The sequence below is a fragment of the Temnothorax nylanderi genome, unplaced genomic scaffold (genome assembly GCF_030848795.1).
Source record: "Temnothorax nylanderi isolate EJ_2023f unplaced genomic scaffold, tnyl_v1.0 TNYL_tig1056_pilon, whole genome shotgun sequence".
NCBI lineage: Eukaryota > Metazoa > Arthropoda > Insecta > Hymenoptera > Formicidae > Temnothorax > Temnothorax nylanderi.
The window spans coordinates 21,708-42,427 of record NW_027250118.1 but is presented as its reverse complement, the minus strand read 5'-3'; the positions used below and the strand labels follow the sequence as shown (position 1 = coordinate 42,427).

General features: G+C 37.0%; 2 protein-coding genes across 2 annotated transcripts; both read right to left on the bottom strand.

Annotated features, from left to right (window-relative positions):
• Positions 1-253: 253 nt before the first annotated feature.
• LOC139786508 (uncharacterized) lies at positions 254-1,758 on the bottom strand. The gene is made up of 2 exons (XM_071725659.1): positions 1,518-1,758; positions 254-1,431 (listed from the first exon to the last, which is right to left on the bottom strand). Exons 1-2 carry the CDS (start codon positions 1,698-1,700, stop codon positions 883-885), a joined length of 732 nt encoding a protein of 243 aa, XP_071581760.1. The 5' UTR covers positions 1,701-1,758; the 3' UTR covers positions 254-882.
• An 11,309-nt stretch (positions 1,759-13,067) lies between these two features.
• On the bottom strand, positions 13,068-14,332 carry LOC139786509 (uncharacterized). Its single transcript, XM_071725660.1, has 4 exons — positions 14,317-14,332; positions 13,786-14,024; positions 13,498-13,692; positions 13,068-13,409 (listed from the first exon to the last, which is right to left on the bottom strand). Exons 1-4 carry the CDS (start codon positions 14,330-14,332, stop codon positions 13,068-13,070), a joined length of 792 nt encoding a protein of 263 aa, XP_071581761.1.
• Positions 14,333-20,720: the final 6,388 nt, after the last annotated feature.

Below are 20,720 nucleotides of genomic sequence, written 5' to 3'. Positions count from 1 at the left end.
TAGTCCTACCCTCCCACTAATTCATGGTAAAGCGATACGACCCAACTCTCAAGCATTTATTATTTTAACAGAGAAATTAATATGTTTTAATTACAACATTTATTATATTTACAAATTATTTAATTAATTTATTTGCTTTGCAATAAAAATTGTGTAATTGTAAATTATTTAATTATAAGTTTTACTATGCAATAAACATTTAATACTACAAAAAGGAAAGTATACAAAGGAAGCCAAAAAAAAAATTAGACTGTTTTTATGTATAAAACTCATAAAAATTTTATTTCTAATAATCAAAATTTATTATTCATCTTCGGAATCAGATTCACAATGAGACAGATTACATGTTTTAGGATGGTATTTATCATAAAAACATTCAAAACATAATATCTTTTTACAATGAGCACATTGAATAAAACCTACACTTTTGCAGATGCACAATTTTTTTACTACTGTTATGGGAAAACAAATATCATTCATATTTAAAAATATTGGCCTCTCTTCTATTAATTTTGATGCGTACCAAGCATATAAAAGCATCGGTTGAAAAACGGGAGCGCTCAATTGATGTAACAGCAGCGAATGTATTTTTATTGCGTCCTCGCGAGTACCGATTTCTCGCTGCTGTTGTAATAAAAATGAACAATTTTGCAATCGCTTTATAAAATTTTTTACCTGTCGATAAAAATATACATCGCACGGCTGACAAAGAGGGGTGCATTTCGGAGGAATCACCTTAACAGTACACGATGCTCTATTTGTTTCATCTTCGAAAATATCATCATACAACGTTAAATCGGTTTGACCTCCCCACGAGTCTATCAATAACAAAAATTTATTGTCTACAACATACGGAGACAAACAATATTTTAAATAGTCGGTTTATATATGTTTTGTTAATTTGCCCGACTTTGAACACGAAACAAAAACGTTTTTATATTCGCTTATTAATGTATCTACTTTTTTTTGCACCGTCGGACCAAATTTTCCTGTCGATTCCTGCATGCACAAGAAAACCACAGGTAACATTTTGCCCGATGCAGTTATGGCGTATTGTGTAGTATACGAATGAGAAATATTATGCAAGCTTTTCTTTTTGATAAGGACGGTCTTTGAGCCTTTTGGTGCGAGCGATCTATTATATGGAATTTGGTACTGACATCCCGTCTGATCCGTATTAATAATGAAATTACAATCAAATTCGGGCATAATTGCCCTCGTTTGTGTTTGAAATCGTTCTGCTGCCTCCAAAGTTTCTTCCAAGGTTGCGTGATCTCTGTTGCTTATGTATCTGGTTATTTTCCTTTGCCGAATTTTATACTTCTGTTTGAATCTATCGGTCCAACTAGAGCTGGCAGAAAAACTGAAATTATCATTTAATAATGGAAAAGCTGTCGCCATCGCCCATTGCTGTAAAGTTCTTGTTGTTATCTAAAAATTGATGTTAATGTACTTTTCTAAAATCGTTATTTGATAATATTAATATTTTATAATATAAATATTTTCCAAAATTATACCTGCTCAAGACACTGTCTTGCTTCTGTAAAGTGTTCGAATGTTTGCGTTTCAATGTATTTCCATTTGTCAATTTTTGTTCCTCCTCGTTTAACATCTTCTTTCCATATACGCAGCATTTTTTTATTTTTTAACTTATGGCAACCTTGCCTCTGTAAAGTTTTTAAAGTCCATTGCGGATGCATCTCGGCAAGAGCAACTGCTTTTTCTTTATACGATAATGGTATATGTTCATAATCGCGAGAAAATGGCAATTCTGGCTGGAATTCTGGACTTTCACGAGGTATACACTATACGCAAAGGAATTGCATTGCATGCTATATTATTTTTATCTATTACGCTGACTCAAGAAATAAAAAAACACAAAAAATATTAGCAAAAATTCAAACATACCTCCTCATATTCTTCTGCATTGTCAATGTCAATATCTTCGGCACCTATTAGATCTTCATCTATTATTATTTTGCGATCGTCCAACATAAACATAATTTCATTAAAAATTGCTTCGCCCATAGCGATAGAAGCGTGCGATATTTGTGCTGGTGGTGTATTTGTTAGCAGATTTTCTGCTTCCAGCAAACTCTTACAATATATAAGAGCGTTAGTCAAGTTATTTTTCATATCATCATCCTTCCCAAGGCTCTCTGCTTCCGAGTTTGAATCCGATATATTCTGTTCTACACTTTCACTAGTACTTGGCTCTTGCATTTTTCTGACAATATTTTTTCACTTTTTGCACTACACGCTGTATGTTCCGAACGCTAGCTCTTGCTCGATTTGAATGAACTCAACGGTCTAACGACCTAACCTAACCTTTCAACAACCCCAGCCACACAAAGAAAACAAGTTCTCAGGTAGCGCGTATATCAGATTACACAATAGCAGATACCCGTACCAAGAAGGAAACTTTCTCTGTAGTCAAAATTCGTTGCTGATACAAAAATAAAAATCGTGGCAAAAGTAAAAAATAAATTTAAATATGTTTATTGTATAATACATAAATTTTAATTAAATGTTTATTGCATAGTAAAACTTATAATTAAATAATTTACAATTACACAACTTTTATTGCAAAGCAAATAAATTAATTAAATAATTTGTAAATATAATAAATGTTGTAATTAAAACATATTAATTTCTCTGTTAAAATAATAAATGCTTGAGAGTTGGGTCGTATCGCTTTACCATGAATTAGTGGGAGGGTAGGACTACAACATATGTTAGACTCGCCGGAATCGGAGGGGGCCATGTTTGGTGTTCCCCTTGTGAGCGGCTTGTTCTACTGTACTGAACGCGCCCCTTGTTTTATGGCTCGTCTACAATAGCCGTAAAGCTTTGTGTCCACGATGCTAGAACTGCGTCCGAGTTTCGGTTTAAGCCAATGAAACTGCTGCTTTTCTGTAAAAGCTGCAAGTTGATTGGCTTAAACCGAAACTCGGACGCAGTTCTAGCCTCGTGGACACAAGGCTTTAGGGCCCGGGCACAGAAAAAGGGCTATCGCACACAAAATTGCATAGGCTGCATAAACATAGCATAAAGGCCATCGCACACAAAATGCATAGCTTAGCATAAGCGTAGCATAAGACCGCTAAACCAATGAACATCCAGCATAATGTCGCCATATTAATTTACATGAAATGCTCATTGGTCCAGCGGTCTTATGTGGGGTCTACAATGCGAGTCGCAAGCAGTCGCAAGTCGCGAATCGCAAGAAATTGACCAATCACAGTCGATTATTCTTTTCAAATTCGAATGTGATTGGTCAATTTCCTACGACCCACGACCCATGACCCACAACTCGCATTGTAAACCCAGCATTATGCTATGTTTATGTAGCCTATGCAATTTTGTGTGCGATGGCCTTAAGACCACTGGACCAATGAACATCTTATGTAAATCAATATGGCGATTTTATGCTGGATGCTCATTGGTTTAGCGGTCTTAAGCGGGGAGCACACACTTCTTCACAACGCATAATGCTAGGTCTACAATGCGAGTCGTAAAGTCGTGAGTCGTAAGATTTGACCAATCACAATCGAATTTGAGGAGAATAATTGATTGTGATTGGTCAAATCTTACGACTCACGACTTTACGACTCGCATTGTAGACCTAGCATAATGCGTAAGCATAAGAAAATTGATTGGTCCATACACATGTGCATAAGGAAATAGACCAATCAGTTTTCTTATGCTTACATATTATACGTTATGCAAAAGTCTGTGTTTCTCGCTTTATGCTACGCTTATACTAAGCTATGCATTTTGTGTATGATGGCCTTAAGGGCTTTCGCACATGAATAGCCATAGCCATAAACGTAAAACGTAAACATAAGCTAAAGAACCAATTAGTATACATACATAAAGCTAAAGCAATATTTTGATTGGTTCTTCAGCTAACGTTTACGTTTTATGGCCATTCTACAAAGAAGTCGTAGCCGTGAGTTGTAAGAAATTGACCAATCACATTTAAAGTTGAGGATTCAATCTGTGATTGGTCAATTTCTTACAACTCACGACTACGACTTCTATGTAGAATAACCTTTATGTTTATGGTTATGGCAATTTGTGTGTAGAAGCCTTTAAGATCTTGTGCCACGATGCTAGAAATCACTCCAAGATCTTGAACGGAGAAAGAATTAACCAAAGCATTGGTCAATTGCTGAATTTTTTAAATGATTGATCAATTTTTTCTTTGTCCGAGATCTCGGAGCGACTTCTAGTATCGTGGATACAAGGCTTTAGAGTAGCGCAAGTCTTTTATGAGTGCTTTCCAGTTAACGACACAAGCGTCACTCTAAGGGCCTGAGCAGAATAGCTGACTTATAATTTTAAGACAGTGTTTTATGCTTTAGATCTTTGTTTTTAGCAACGCACAATACTGTCTTATGTCTCAAGTCTTACAATGTTGACACTTTGTACACTCGTTTAAGACTTGAGACACAAGACAGTATTGTGCGTTGCTAAAAACAAAGATTTAAAGCATAAAACACTGTCTTGAAATTATAAGTCAGCTATTCTGCTCAGACACTATCTTTGTTGTTCACTAGATGTTGAAAAAAGACAGAATGTGACGCTCGTGTCGACTAAGTGATAAGAAATGAAAAGCACCCTAGGGCCGGTATTCATAATCAGATCTTATTTCAAGACCGTCTTAAGTAATATCTTAAGATGCTAATACGGCTCTGTGATTGGTTAATGACATCTTAAGATTGTACTTAAGACGGTCTTAAATATAAGAACTGACTATAAATACCGGCCTTATGTATTTCGCGAATGCTGACTATCGCGAGTTTCTACTGGCTGCCTTCCCTTTTCGTCTGCCATTTTCGACCTATCGTTTGAAAGTAACAGAGTAACAATATATATATATATATATATATCTGTTAGGGAGAATTCACAGCTTGACAGAATAGTAGAAAACAGAAAAGCCAATCAGGACTTGCGCTGGTAGTAAGCATACTACAGTATGCATGCACAGTACACTCTGCTTACTACCAGCGCAAGTTCTGATTAGATGCTGCTTTTTCTGCTTTCTGCTATTCTGTGTCAAGGTGTGAATTCTCCCTTAAGGTCTATCCAGACAAACTTGCATAGGTGCATAACCATATGCATAAAGAAACGGATGGGTCTATTTCCTTATGCATGTGCATTGGTCCATATGCATTGGTCCATATGGACCAATCAATTCTCTTATGCTTATGTTTATGCGCTATGCAAGTTTGTCTGGATTGACCTTTAAGCGAGGAGCACACACTTCTGCACAACGCATAATGCGTAAGCATAAGAAAATTGATTGGTCCATACACATGTGCATAAGGAAATAGACCAATCAATTTTCTTATGCTTACGCATTATGCGTTGTGCAGAAGTGTGTGTCCGAGCCCTTACACTCAAACAATAGGTCGAAAATGTAAATATATATACATTACGGGATTTATATATATATTACAACTATAACTATAAGCTTAATTTTACCAAATTTTACTTACCAATTTATATGTATTTGTGAGAATATGCTCATACATGCACGACACATACATTATTTAAATACCACGGCATAGATAATATATTACGCTGCATTTTGTGGATAATTCGTTAAAGATGATTAATAAAGTATACACAGGTTTTACCTGCCTAAAAATATAAACGCTTTATACATTCTGCAAACATGTGTAAAGATTAGAAGCACATTGATCCTTCCATGATAAACACAGCAACCAAGTTAATCACAGTAGATGATTCCATAACATTTCACAAGATTCTGAAAACGGAGACAATAATAATCAACTCTCGCTTAACGGAATCTTATGGTTTGTAAATGGATTTTTTCTTTAATATCTGAGGATATTCCAGGCTTATGTAATTACTATATATGCATAGAATATCTCATCCCCAGCTCCTATCAAGTTGAAGGAAAGTGATACTTAATAATCTAAATTAAAAACATTATAAATTAGAGTTTCGTACACAAGTAATTTTAATAGAAATGTCAACAATAGTATGTACCTTTACCAGCTGCTAAACATAACACATTAAAGGTTAGCAAACAGCAAATAATGTTCAGATTTGAAATTGGGGTCCTCACTGTAAATGCATGCCTTTACAGTACTCCTGTAAATTACGTAGATACAGAGATACGTCATTTCTGACAGTAAAATAATTATTTATTGCGCTACTGAAAGAAAAAGGAGCTAAATCTCTATTAAATCATTGCTAAAACATTGCTGTAAATCAATAAACTGCAATCTCACATTATTAATAAGTAACACTAGTGTATCTTATTATGTATAAAGAGGAAGAATTAACTTTAAAATATTAAGATAAACAAGTTATTTTTTATTTGACAAAAGTATACTCACTTAACGCCACTTAGTCTAAAAGAGAACAAATATTTCGACATTTTATGTACTGTTCGAGACTGTAAAAGCAATATAATGAAGCACTCTAATGAGAGGACGGCTTGAGGTTAGGAAATATGTCAATCGACTTCATACTTGAAGTATACGACATTAGAGTATAATACATATCCTTATATAGATTTTTAACCTGCCTACCGCTTAATGTGCTATCTGTAAATAATTAATATAAATACATAATACGATCACAGATTTTTTAACCTTGCGTAATGCTACAGTTTTTTAGTTTATTATTGTTTTACAATCTCAAACATATATATATAAACTTTCGTATTTTATTTCCAAACGGGACCGTGTCCGATCGTTACCGTGTCCGATCGACACCGTGTGCAATCGTTACCGTGTGCAATCGACACCGTGTCCGATCGACACCGTGTGCAATCGTTACCGTGTCCGATCGACACCGTGTGCAATCGTTACCGTGTGCAATCGTTACCGTGTCCGATCGACACCGTGTGCAATCGTTACCGTGTGCAATCGTTACCGTGTCCGATCGACACCGTGTGCAATCGTTACCGTGTGCAATCGTTACCGTGTGCAATCGTTACCGTGTCCGATCGACACCGTGTGCAATCGTTACCGTGTGCAATCGTTACCGTGTCCGATCGACACCGTGTGCAATCGTTACCGTGTGCAATCGTTACCGTGTCCGATCGACACCGTGTGCAATCGTTACCGTGTGCAATCGTTACCGTGTCCGATCGACACCGTGTGCAATCGTTATCGTGTCCGATCGACACCGTGTGCAATCGTTACCGTGTGCAATCGACACCGTGTCCGATCGACACCGTGTGCAATCGTTACCGTGTGCAATCGTTACCGTGTCCGATCGACACCGTGTGCAATCGTTACCGTGTGCAATCGGCACCGTGTGCAATTGTTACCGTGTCCGATCGGCACCGTGTGCAATCGGCACCGTGTGCAATCGGCACCGTGTGCAATCGTTACCGTGTCCGATCGGGACCATGTGCAATCGACACCGTGTCCGATCGACACCGTGTGCAATCGTTACCGTGTGCAATCGGCACCGTGTGCAATCGTTACCGTGTCCGATCGGCACCGTGTGCAATCGACACCGTGTCCGATCGACACCGTGTGCAATCGGCACCGTGTGCAATCGTTACCGTGTCCGATCGGCACCGTGTGCAATCGACACCGTGTCCGAATGCAACTAAATGTGTCCGATAGTAACTGTGTCCGATCGGCACCGTGTCCGATCGGCACCGTGTCCGATCGACACCGTGTCCAATTGGCACCGTGTCCGATCGGCACCGTGTCCGATCGACACCGTGTCCGATCGTTACCGTGTCCGATCGGGAATGTGTCCGATCGGGAATGTGTCCGATCGGGAAATATTGTCGTGTCCGATTTGTAATGTGCGCAATCGGGACTCACTCCTGTATGTCTGTCTGTCTGTCTGTCTGACCGCGAACTACTCATTCGTTAATGGACCGAATTTTTACCAAAAGTATATGAAATAGGGGTAGAATTTCCCTGGGAGTGCCATAAAGTGTATAGTTTTTCGTTACCGATCTTTTGGAAACCGGTTTTTTTAATTTTTCCAATTTTTCGGGAAATAATTGACCGAATCTCATTCGTTAGTAAACCGAATTTTTACCAAAAGTATATGAAATAGGGGTAGAATTTTCCGGGGAGTGCCATGATGTGTATAGTTTTTTGTTACCGATTTTCTGGAAACCGGTTTGTCTAATTTTTCTAATTTTTCGGGAAATAATTGACCGACACTCAAAGAATTATAGATCAAACAGGGGTAGAATTTTCCGGGGAGTGCTATAATTTTTCGTTACCGATCTTTTTGGAAACCGGTTCCGAATGACCGAATCTCAAAGAATTGTACATGAAGTAGGGGTAGAATTTCCCGGGGAGTGCTATAAAGTATATTGTAAACGTACGACTCGGGGTGATATCAGGATAAATAACACAGGCACACAAAATAAAAAAAGTGGTCTGTTCTTTTGATCAGACCCACCTATCTTTATGTATTTTGACGCGCTGAATCCGAATCTGAAGTCCGTTTAGCCCAAACACCCTCAAAATTTCGAGTAAATCGCAAAAAATAGCTAAAAATGGCGAAAAATCACGTTAACGAGTGCGAGAAAATTCGGAAAAATTTTTTCTGACCTGGATCAAGTGTGTTTCTTTTGTATTTTGACGCGCTGAATCCGAATCTGAAGTCCGTTTAGCCCAAACACCCTCAAAATTTCGAGTAAATCGCAAAAAATAGCTAAAAATTGCGAAAAATCACGTTAACGAGTGCGAGAAAATTCGGAAAAATTTTTTCTGACCTGGATCAAGTGTGTTTCTTTTGTATTTTGGCGCGCTGAATCCGAATCTGAAGTCCGTTTAGCCCAAACACCCTCAAAATTTCGAGTAAATCGCAAAAAATAGCGAAAAATGGCGAAAAATCACGTTAACGAGTGCGAGAAAATTCGGATAAATTTTTTCTGACCTGGATCAAGTGTGTTTCTTTTGTATTTTAATGCGCTGATTCCGAATCTGAAGTCTGTTGAGCTCCATTACTAAAAAATTTGGCAAAATCACAAATTAAAAAAAAATGAAAATTGTGATTAGTAAAAAATCCAGAAAAAAATGTCATGGATATGAATTACTTCAGAACAAATTGTACGGAATCAGGTTTACTTTGATGTTCTTCTTATACTGTTTTCCTCCTGTAGCGAACTCTTTTCTCTTCGAATGACCTATGCAGTGGGTTTCTCTTTCTCTTCTTCCCATTCTGATTCGTTTCTCTCTTTAGTGTCCAACAGTAATCTGCCATCATGTTGATATCCCATCTTCCTTGGTATCGAAACTCCATTTCACGTATATTTTAATGGAATCGTTCTCCTTGTTCTTCACTGTAGTCTCCAAGGTTTTCAGGAAAGTAGTTAAGATGAGAATGTAGGAAGTAATTAATCGTGTTCTCGGTTAACAAGGTTTACTTCTCTTCGTTACACTCGATTCGATACGGTAGGCACCGCAGCGCGCAACCGGAGACGGTCTACCTCTACGAACCGCGGTTCTCGATCGTCTGTCTGCGCATTACAATCGGAGCAACGAGCTCCGTGTTCGGCTCTGATCACGCGTGTAGCGCGTGATGTCTCCTCCCGACGCTTCCGCAGGTCTACCAGCCACGGTGCCAACGTGATTATGTTAACGGTCTCTTACAATATAATTTTTCGTTACCGATCTTTTTGGATTTTTCCGGAAATAATTGACCGAATCTCAAAGAATTGTATATGAAGTAGAGGTAGAATTTTCCGGGGAGTGCGGGGAGAGGGAAAAAGAAGAAGCAAATACTTTTCATCGCCGCGAATAAAAGCGTCCACCCGTTTAGTGATTCGGGGATGGTATAATTTAGGCAATCCGGGGACTGCCATAAAGTGTATAATTTTTCGTTACCGATTTTTTGGAAACCGGTTTCGAAATTTTTTCAATTTTTCATTAATTGACCGAATCTTAAGGAATCATATATGAAATAGGGGTAGAAAGAACTAAAGAATGTAATAGAATTAGAAAAATTGCTAATAGTAAAGGGGTTTCCGATTTCTGTAAAAAAAAAATTTACGTGATTGCTCCAATTTCCGCAAACTTTGAGATATCAAGCTGAATTTTTTTTATGGATAATTTTTTGTTGCCGATTTTTTGGAAACCGATTTGGAAATTATTTAAATTTCGAGAAATAATAAGTATTAATTGACCAATTTTCTGAAAACAGTGCCAAAAGTCTTAATTTTTGAAGGATAAGTTTTATTTTTTATTAATAGATAATTTTTTATTAATGTATCAATTTTCTTGAAACCAGTGCCAAAATTTTTCTAATTTTTTGTTGATGATCTTGATAAAACTGGTACCAAAAGATTACTAATTTTATGGGGATGGCTACTATGGGGTTGAAAATTGGAGGTTTCATGGGGTTCTATTGGTGCTCCTAATTAATGGGTGAGTTTGGAAGAGGGGAATAGATTTTGAGCCCGCGCGAAGCGCGGGCGAAAAATCTAGTTATTTTATATCTTTCAAACGTTTTGATTTCTATATATTAAAGTAGCGAAGATAGAAAGATAGAGTTTAGTATTGTTTAAAAGAAATATGACATATTTTGCGTGTTAAAAGGTTGTGACCGAACATTTGATCATGGATGTGAAGGACTTACTTTGAAGTTGAATATCTGCCCTTGAACGTATCTGCCCTTCGATCGCTTTGATGAACGGCTTCCTTCCTTCCTTCCTTCCAGTTTCAATCGTCAAGCTGCGTAGCTCGTCAGCGTTTATCGGACAATGTCTGTTTCAGAGTCCCGCACTCGCGTTCGCGTCGCGTTAAAGATATTCGGATAGTAGGAAAGGAATCTTGAATAACTATTCACTTTGCATTGATTTAACAATAACAAAAGATAATATATTTAGACTTTGGTACATAAGTACGCTTTCGCTTGAAATAATAATATTTCCAACGGCTATCGGGCGTTGCCGGGTGCGATCCCGCGTTACGAGTCGGAGATATATCTGACAAAACTGCCGCTTAACTATCGTTTGCAGTAAGAAAGATAATTACAAGTAAGCTATCACGCGAACTAATCTTTCCCAGATACGATTATCACGATCGTTAATTATTAATGCTTGGATAACACTCAAATCTCGATTTACACGACTAAGACTTCTTCGATATTACTCTTAGAAAATCTTTTCAGGAAAGACTTCGATGTGACTCTCAGAAAATCCCGTCGGGAAAGACCTCGAGCGGATGCTCGGGCTTCCTTATATATCCTGGCAGAGAGAAGGATGAGAGGCGCAATGACGGCGATTTTCTTGGGGGTTACAAGACAATTTCCATAAAAAGAGAGGGGATAGGGTTGGCACGAACGAAAATCCCTAGGTAACTCAAATTAAACTTCCGTGGATTTGTAACACTGAATAAGTAGTAATATGTTGGTTAGCCGACACCATAAGCGCGTGTTTTGACATATGCGTGCTCGCCGTATATAAAATAATAAATATTTTATAAACATTTTTTTTTAGATAGGATATATGTGTGTCGTGGCATGTAATTAAAATAAATGTAATAAAAAATCGTACAATAACAAGGTGAGAAAACTTGTATTATAAAAATAAATAAAAAGATGTATAGATGTGTGGATAAATTATACAGTAGGATAATAAGAAATTAATACTGGTGCTGTAATAAATTGACGAGTGACAAATTACTGTTGCTTTGTAATTTTATTATTTTTGTAACAACATTAATGAGCAATAATAATTAATCACTGGCCAATGTATTACAATCAGTATTTATTTTCTATAAGAATATTACGTACATAAACAATATGAAATTCACAGTGACATGTCTAGGTAAATGCAATTCACTGTTAATTGCAGCTTCGACGTTCTTCAAATTGGAACAAATTTGTCATTATTGTCAAGTGTAGCTTAAAACCTGTGCGAGCTAGCGTGAAAAGGAGGATAGAAAGGAGCAAAATGAAGAACAGACAAATGTCAGATAAGTAGCTAAACCCATATCGATGTATATTATTTATGTTTCGAAGGTGCATAAATACAATATGAGTTCAAAATTAACATATTTTGCTCTCTGGGTGTATGTGCGCACTATAATTTTTTATGTTGGATCGATTCTTTCCTTCGATTAATTTTTTTTGTTCCAGCTCTGGGATATAATGCTCTCCAAAACTTGTGGGATTAATTCATAACAGAAACGATCCAGCCAGCAAGGCAGAACCTTCCAGGAGATACATATAGACGCGTATTGAGCCACGTCGATCCCGTCGAAAGCAGTCACTTTCGCAGGACTCAGATTGGAATGAGGTTGAACAGCGAACAAGCCATCAGGTTGCATCCAACGGAGAAGTGTGTGGAACCAGAGATGACCAGAGATCTGTGTGCATGATTTATTTTGGTCTATCACACACCTTTAAACATTTTCGTCCGGATACTCTTTGAAATGTGATGTTATGCTGTTTAAAAGCTGCCAATTAATTTTAACGCGAGTCCGTATAAATACGAATCTTCCATATTGCTCTCAACACAATTAACTTCAGCTAGTTGAAATTTGGAACGTTCCTGGAGCGATTTTTTTAAAATGATTTGTCCCATTTCTCCTTTGGCACAGAGACATTTCTGAGTGACAAATACGAAATACATAAGAGACCGAACCGATACACCCTGCGGAATTATTTCTCCTTTAGAAATGGGACAAATTATTTTTAAAAAATCGCTCCAGGAACGTTCCAAACTTCAACTAGCTTTAACTTCTAATATTTATAAATGTGTTATGCGTGCACAAGCCTTTGATATTATATGGAATATTAAAATAACAATAGAATGTATTACAATATATTTATTTCTTTTTTTCCGACAAGTTCACTCAGTCTATTCAACATTAATAATAAATCTACATTTTCTATATCTCTTTCTATTTCTTGCCAAATGTTTTTCAGTGTGTCCTCTTTTTCTTTTACGTTTTTACGCTCCACTCTCGCCCAGAATTTCGGGTGCCTTAAAAAACTGTGTATAGTTTTTTGATGCTCGGTAAGGTACGCTGTAAATAATATTTAATGTTGAGAAGTATATGATTATTTTCTGCAACAAAATATTTGCAATAAGGCGTTCACAACATACATAAAAATTCCACAATTGTCGAATGTTTTTGTAAATTTGCTTTCAGTTCTCGGTTGTGTCTTTCTGAAATATTATTTGTTTTATGTGTTTCATTAAATATAGAGAACGAATTGGGCTTAAAGCCATTGATCCACGTTTCCTTGTAATAGGAGAAAAATGGTTGCAACATCTTGCAATCCTCAAAAATAACATGTGCTATTAGGTGGAAGCCTTCTACTATTAATTTTTCAGGTAAATATGCCAAACATATTAATAATTTTGTTGCCGCCCAACCTAATTCTTTTTCTTTGCCTTTCAAAATTCCACGTTTATCAGCATTATGCACCAATGCCTACAATGCGAAACTAGCATGAAAAACATTGGATGCGCATTGTATACACATTAATGTATATGTATATTGTTATTATATTTTTTATTACCTGACTGTAATGGAAAAAGCAGCCAATTACTTTCACGTAGGGAAAAACAATTTTTAATGCCTTGTGTTCGGCTTTCTCGAAATCACATATCGCTGTATCTGGTTCAATTTTTATAATATTTACAACAGTTCTTAAAATGTCTACATAATTTTCAGTTTTTCGTCCTTCCATTATTGCATACACAATTGGAAATGTCTGAAATTTAGATAATATGTAGAATGCCTTTTGCAATTTAATACTGTATACATTAATTAAATCATGAACTAATAAATTATTTGTTTTGCTTACTCTATCATTGTGTCTCATTACAATAGTCCATAATTGACTGTTGGTATTTTTTAATTGTGGTACTGTTGCAAATGTACCATCAACAAAGATGATAACTTTTTTCTTATTAACATTCATAAGTTTTTCCGTTAATACTTGATCAATAAAAATAATAGCTTTTGTATTGTTATTTTTTATGACGAATTCTACAACTAAGGAGGTGTCTGCCGCATCTAGCTTTAGTAATTGCCTCCAGTTATCTTTTTGCAAACAACAATGCAAATTATTCAAATCTTGTGGAATCTGTCCAATATGTTTTTTTTTATGTCGTTGAATAGATCTTTCTATGTTCCCAATAGTCGTTCCGTGCAGCAAATGATCGTATCTATGTACATTAGTTACTTGTGTTTATAACAGCATTTACTGTCTACTAAGTCTACTTCATCGCTTCATACTCACTTTGTAAGTATTCTTTTTTTAATCATTCTTGTTGTTTCATACGATGGGGAAGCTTCGATTTGTTTTTTCAGTTCGCCCAATTCAGGTACAGACTTTTCATGCCGTTCATGTCTCCCACTTGTAATAAATTCATTATTTTTTATTGTTAATCGCGCTGTACATTTTACGTCTTTGTTTTTCCGGAAACTGCATTCGTAATATCTGCGAGAAAATTATTCATAATTAAATGCAACAAATACAATATATGTTCCAATAGTCGTTTATATACAGGCGGGAAAAAATATGCCTGCTGTTTTAAGAATGCTTTTGTTTTTTTCCATTGTTGTGTGCAATCTTTCCCAGGCACAAGTGTTAATTATATTGTGTTTGTTGTTGCTGTATTGTTTAATATGGCAGAAAGGCGAAAATATAATACAGCAAGGCTTCAAATGCCAAAACTGTTATACGAGGGATATAATTACCATTATAACAGCTCCAACGGAGATACTAAGTACGTACAATGGACAGAAAGGTTGTCCGGTTGAGTTTCATAACGCATCCTTGTATTTGTTGCATTTAATTATGAATAATTTTCTCGCAGATATTACGAATGCAGTTTCCGGAAAAACAAAGACGTAAAATGTACAGCGCGATTAACAATAAAAAATAATGAATTTATTACAAGTGGGAGACATGAACGGCATGAAAAGTCTGTACCTGAATTGGGCGAACTGAAAAAACAAATCGAAGCTTCCCCATCGTATGAAACAACAAGAATGATTAAAAAAAGAATACTTACAAAGTGAGTATGAAGCGATGAAGTAGACTTAGTAGACAGTAAATGCTGTTATAAACACAAGTAACTAATGTACATAGATACGATCATTTGCTGCACGGAACTACTATTGGGAACATAGAAAGATCTATTCAACGACATAAAAAAAAACATATTGGACAGATTCCACAAGATTTGAATAATTTGCATTGTTGTTTGCAAAAAGATAACTGGAGGCAATTACTAAAGCTAGATGCGGCAGACACCTCCTTAGTTGTAGAATTCGTCATAAAAAATAACAATACAAAAGCTATTATTTTTATTGATCAAGTATTAACGGAAAAACTTATGAATGTTAATAAGAAAAAAGTTATCATCTTTGTTGATGGTACATTTGCAACAGTACCACAATTAAAAAATACCAACAGTCAATTATGGACTATTGTAATGAGACACAATGATAGAGTAAGCAAAACAAATAATTTATTAGTTCATGATTTAATTAATGTATACAGTATTAAATTGCAAAAGGCATTCTACATATTATCTAAATTTCAGACATTTCCAATTGTGTATGCAATAATGGAAGGACGAAAAACTGAAAATTATGTAGACATTTTAAGAACTGTTGTAAATATTATAAAAATTGAACCAGATACAGCGATATGTGATTTCGAGAAAGCCGAACACAAGGCATTAAAAATTGTTTTTCCCTACGTGAAAGTAATTGGCTGCTTTTTCCATTACAGTCAGGTAATAAAAAATATAATAACAATATACATATACATTAATGTGTATACAATGCGCATCCAATGTTTTTCATGCTAGTTTCGCATTGTAGGCATTGGTGCATAATGCTGATAAACGTGGAATTTTGAAAGGCAAAGAAAAAGAATTAGGTTGGGCGGCAACAAAATTATTAATATGTTTGGCATATTTACCTGAAAAATTAATAGTAGAAGGCTTCCACCTAATAGCACATGTTATTTTTGAGGATTGCAAGATGTTGCAACCATTTTTCTCCTATTACAAGGAAACGTGGATCAATGGCTTTAAGCCCAATTCGTTCTCTATATTTAATGAAACACATAAAACAAATAATATTTCAGAAAGACACAACCGAGAACTGAAAGCAAATTTACAAAAACATTCGACAATTGTGGAATTTTTATGTATGTTGTGAACGCCTTATTGCAAATATTTTGTTGCAGAAAATAATCATATACTTCTCAACATTAAATATTATTTACAGCGTACCTTACCGAGCATCAAAAAACTATACACAGTTTTTTAAGGCACCCGAAATTCTGGGCGAGAGTGGAGCGTAAAAACGTAAAAGAAAAAGAGGACACACTGAAAAACATTTGGCAAGAAATAGAAAGAGATATAGAAAATGTAGATTTATTATTAATGTTGAATAGACTGAGTGAACTTGTCGGAAAAAAAGAAATAAATATATTGTAATACATTCTATTGTTATTTTAATATTCCATATAATATCAAAGGCTTGTGCACGCATAACACATTTATAAATATTAGAAGTTAAAGCTAGTTGAAGTTTGGAACGTTCCTGGAGCGATTTTTTAAAAATAATTTGTCCCATTTCTAAAGGAGAAATAATTCCGCAGGGTGTATCGGTTCGGTCTCTTATGTATTTCGTATTTGTCACTCAGAAATGTCTCTGTGCCAAAGGAGAAATGGGACAAATCATTTTAAAAAAATCGCTCCAGGAACGTTCCAAATTTCAACTAGCTGAAGTTAATTGTGTTGAGAGCAATATGGAAGATTCGTATTTATACGGACTCGCGTTAAAATTAATTGGCAGCTTTTAAACAGCATAACATCACATTTCAAAGAGTATCCGGACGAAAATGTTTAAAGGTGTGTGATAGACCAAAATAAATCATGCACACAGATCTCTGGTCATCTCTGGTTCCACACACTTCTCCGTTGGATGCAACCTGATGGCTTGTTCGCTGTTCAACCTCATTCCAATCTGAGTCCTGCGAAAGTGACTGCTTTCGACGGGATCGACGTGGCTCAATACGCGTCTATATGTATCTCCTGGAAGGTTCTGCCTTGCTGGCTGGATCGTTTCTGTTATGAATTAATCCCACAAGTTTTGGAGAGCATTATATCCCAGAGCTGGAACAAAAAAAATTAATCGAAGGAAAGAATCGATCCAACATAAAAAATTATAGTGCGCACATACACCCAGAGAGCAAAATATGTTAATTTTGAACTCATATTGTATTTATGCACCTTCGAAACATAAATAATATACATCGATATGGGTTTAGCTACTTATCTGACATTTGTCTGTTCTTCATTTTGCTCCTTTCTATCCTCCTTTTCACGCTAGCTCGCACAGGTTTTAAGCTACACTTGACAATAATGACAAATTTGTTCCAATTTGAAGAACGTCGAAGCTGCAATTAACAGTGAATTGCATTTACCTAGACATGTCACTGTGAATTTCATATTGTTTATGTACGTAATATTCTTATAGAAAATAAATACTGATTGTAATACATTGGCCAGTGATTAATTATTATTGCTCATTAATGTTGTTACAAAAATAATAAAATTACAAAGCAACAGTAATTTGTCACTCGTCAATTTATTACAGCACCAGTATTAATTTCTTATTATCCTACTGTATAATTTATCCACACATCTATACATCTTTTTATTTATTTTTATAATACAAGTTTTCTCACCTTGTTATTGTACGATTTTTTATTACATTTATTTTAATTACATGCCACGACACACATATATCCTATCTAAAAAAAAATGTTTATAAAATATTTATTATTTTATATACGGCGAGCACGCATATGTCAAAACACGCGCTTATGGTGTCGGCTAACCAACATATTACTACTTATTCAGTGTTACAAATCCACGGAAGTTTAATTTGAGTTACCTAGGGATTTTCGTTCGTGCCAACCCTATCCCCTCTCTTTTTATGGAAATTGTCTTGTAACCCTGCCCTTCGATCGCTTTGATGAACGGCTTCCTTCCTTCCTTCCTTCCAGTTTCAATCGTCAAGCTGCGTAGCTCGTCAGCGTTTATCGGACAATGTCTGTTTCAGAGTCCCGCACTCGCGTTCGCGTCGCGTTAAAGATATTCGGATAGTAGGAAAGGAATCTTGAATAACTATTCACTTTGCATTGATTTAACAATAACAAAAGATAATATATTTAGACTTTGGTACATAAGTACGCTTTCGCTTGAAATAATAATATTTCCAACGGCTATCGGGCGTTGCCGGGTGCGATCCCGCGTTACGAGTCGGAGATATATCTGACAAAACTGCCGCTTAACTATCGTTTGCAGTAAGAAAGATAATTACAAGTAAGCTATCACGCGAACTAATCTTTCCCAGATACGATTATCACGATCGTTAATTATTAATGCTTGGATAACACTCAAATCTCGATTTACACGACTAAGACTTCTTCGATATTACTCTTAGAAAATCTTTTCAGGAAAGACTTCGATGTGACTCTCAGAAAATCCCGTCGGGAAAGACCTCGAGCGGATGCTCGGGCTTCCTTATATATCCTGGCAGAGAGAAGGATGAGAGGCGCAATGACGGCGATTTTCTTGGGACGCTTTTGCTAGGCCGTACAGTAGCGCCACACATCCACTTTCAGGAATTGGAACTACGAGTCACATCCACTTTTCGATAGTGTCGATGAATTTGGTTCATGTCCGTGCTATGTATACATCCACTTTTCGATATTGTCGGTCTTTCGTGGTTCGTGTCCGTGCTACATCTACTTTTCGAAACTGTCGGTATTTGGTTCGTGTGCAATGCACATGGTTTGCGTCCGAGCTAATGGTTCATGTCCGAATTACCCAGCTGGAGGGGATATGCTGGCCGGCCGCCCGCCGCGGCGGCACGCGCCGGCTATGCGACGTTGCCACGATGCCACGCATTTCGGGTATCGTGTCTCGTGCCTCGCCGACTGGCAAGTCTGAAATCGACGATACGCTACGTCGTATATATATATATATATATATATATATATATATATATATATATATTAGTTTTGCGCGATATTTTTCGTTTTAAAAAACATGTATATGTATAATAAATGTTATTTTTTCGTTAGAGGAAAACAAATAAAATAATATATTTCGCATAAACTAAATTTTTTATTTTATCACACCGTTTTAAAAAATATAATAATTATTTTCAAATAAAATAATTTACTGTGTGTATGCGTGTGTGCACTATACACTTTTATAATCTTTATTCAGTGTGTGTCTTTTGTATACATGTTTATATATGCAAAATAATTGTTTTGTATATACATTTAATATAAAAAAAGATGTGCAACAAAATTATTTTCCCCCTTCCATTATTCCAACAAAATCAAGAGTATTTTAAAAAATACGTTTAATTTCAGAAAGAAAAATCGCATATTTTGAGGCAAATGTGTGCCGCAAATATTGATAGTCTTAGGGTATGTTTTACAGTCAATTGCATGTAATGGCTCATTAAAGAACGCTCAGTTTCTCACGCTGAAAACTACAGTTCGATTTCAAGTTGTCATAAATATATTTTTTTATAATTTTTATATTTAAAAATAATGTTATATATATATTGTTAATGCAAAAATCAAATTTGGAAGCTACTTATGTACATTATACGTACATTTATACACATATAATATATGCATGTTACACTTCCTGTGTTTTATTTTTCTTTGTCTGTGTAATGAAACATCGCCAGCTAATTTCGAGCGGCTCGAGCTATCAAATCAGATAGTCAACACAAAAGAAAAGCGAAAATTGTACATCTGCACTCCTCTCCCGCCGAACCGGCTGAGGCGTGGGGCGTCGAGCGCACACGGATACGTACACGCACACGAGTTCACGACGTTCGCGAGTTCGCACTTCGCTTCGCAGTTCAAGTTTTCTAGCAACTGCAACGAGCATATCGGCGCCGCGAAGTTACGTAAGTATATAACAAGTTGATTAGTAATTAGTTTATGCCTCTTATATATGTTAAATATGTATGTGTGTATTGTTGCAGTACGGATCTGAGGAGATGACTGCCCCGGCAGTGACGGTCATTACGACGGCCACGACAGCCCTGACGACCACGACGGTCCCGGGGGCGGTTACGATGGCCTCGGCGGCGGCCACGACAGCCCCGACGGCCTCGGCGGCGTTCGCAGCGACGACGACGACGGCCCCAGCCGCGGCGAAGGGCACGACGGCAATGGTGACGGCGGCCACGACGACCTCGACGGCCCCGGCAGCGGTCACGGCGACGACGGTTCCGGCGGCGGGCACGACGGCCCCGACGCCGGTCGCGGCGACAACGACGATTCCGGCGGCGGGCACGACGGCTCCGACGGCCCCGACGGCCCCGGCGGCAACCGCAGCGACGACGTCGACGACGATGACCCCAGCCGCGGCGGAGGGCACGACGGCAGCGGTGACGGCGGCCACGACAACCCCGACGGCCCCGGCGGCAACCGCAGCGACGACGACGACGGCCCCGGCGGCAACCGCAGCGACGACGACGACGGCCCCGGCGGCGAATGAGCCGATAGTATTAACTGTATGTATAGCAATTAATATATTATATATTTAAAATTAACTTTGCCATCTTGTATATTATGCATGTGTGACAGCGGCCGCTAAAGTGTTCGTCGCGGAAGATTCGCGGAATATTTTAGGGTAAGCGAAAGTATTTCGGAACAGTATCTATTTCAAAACA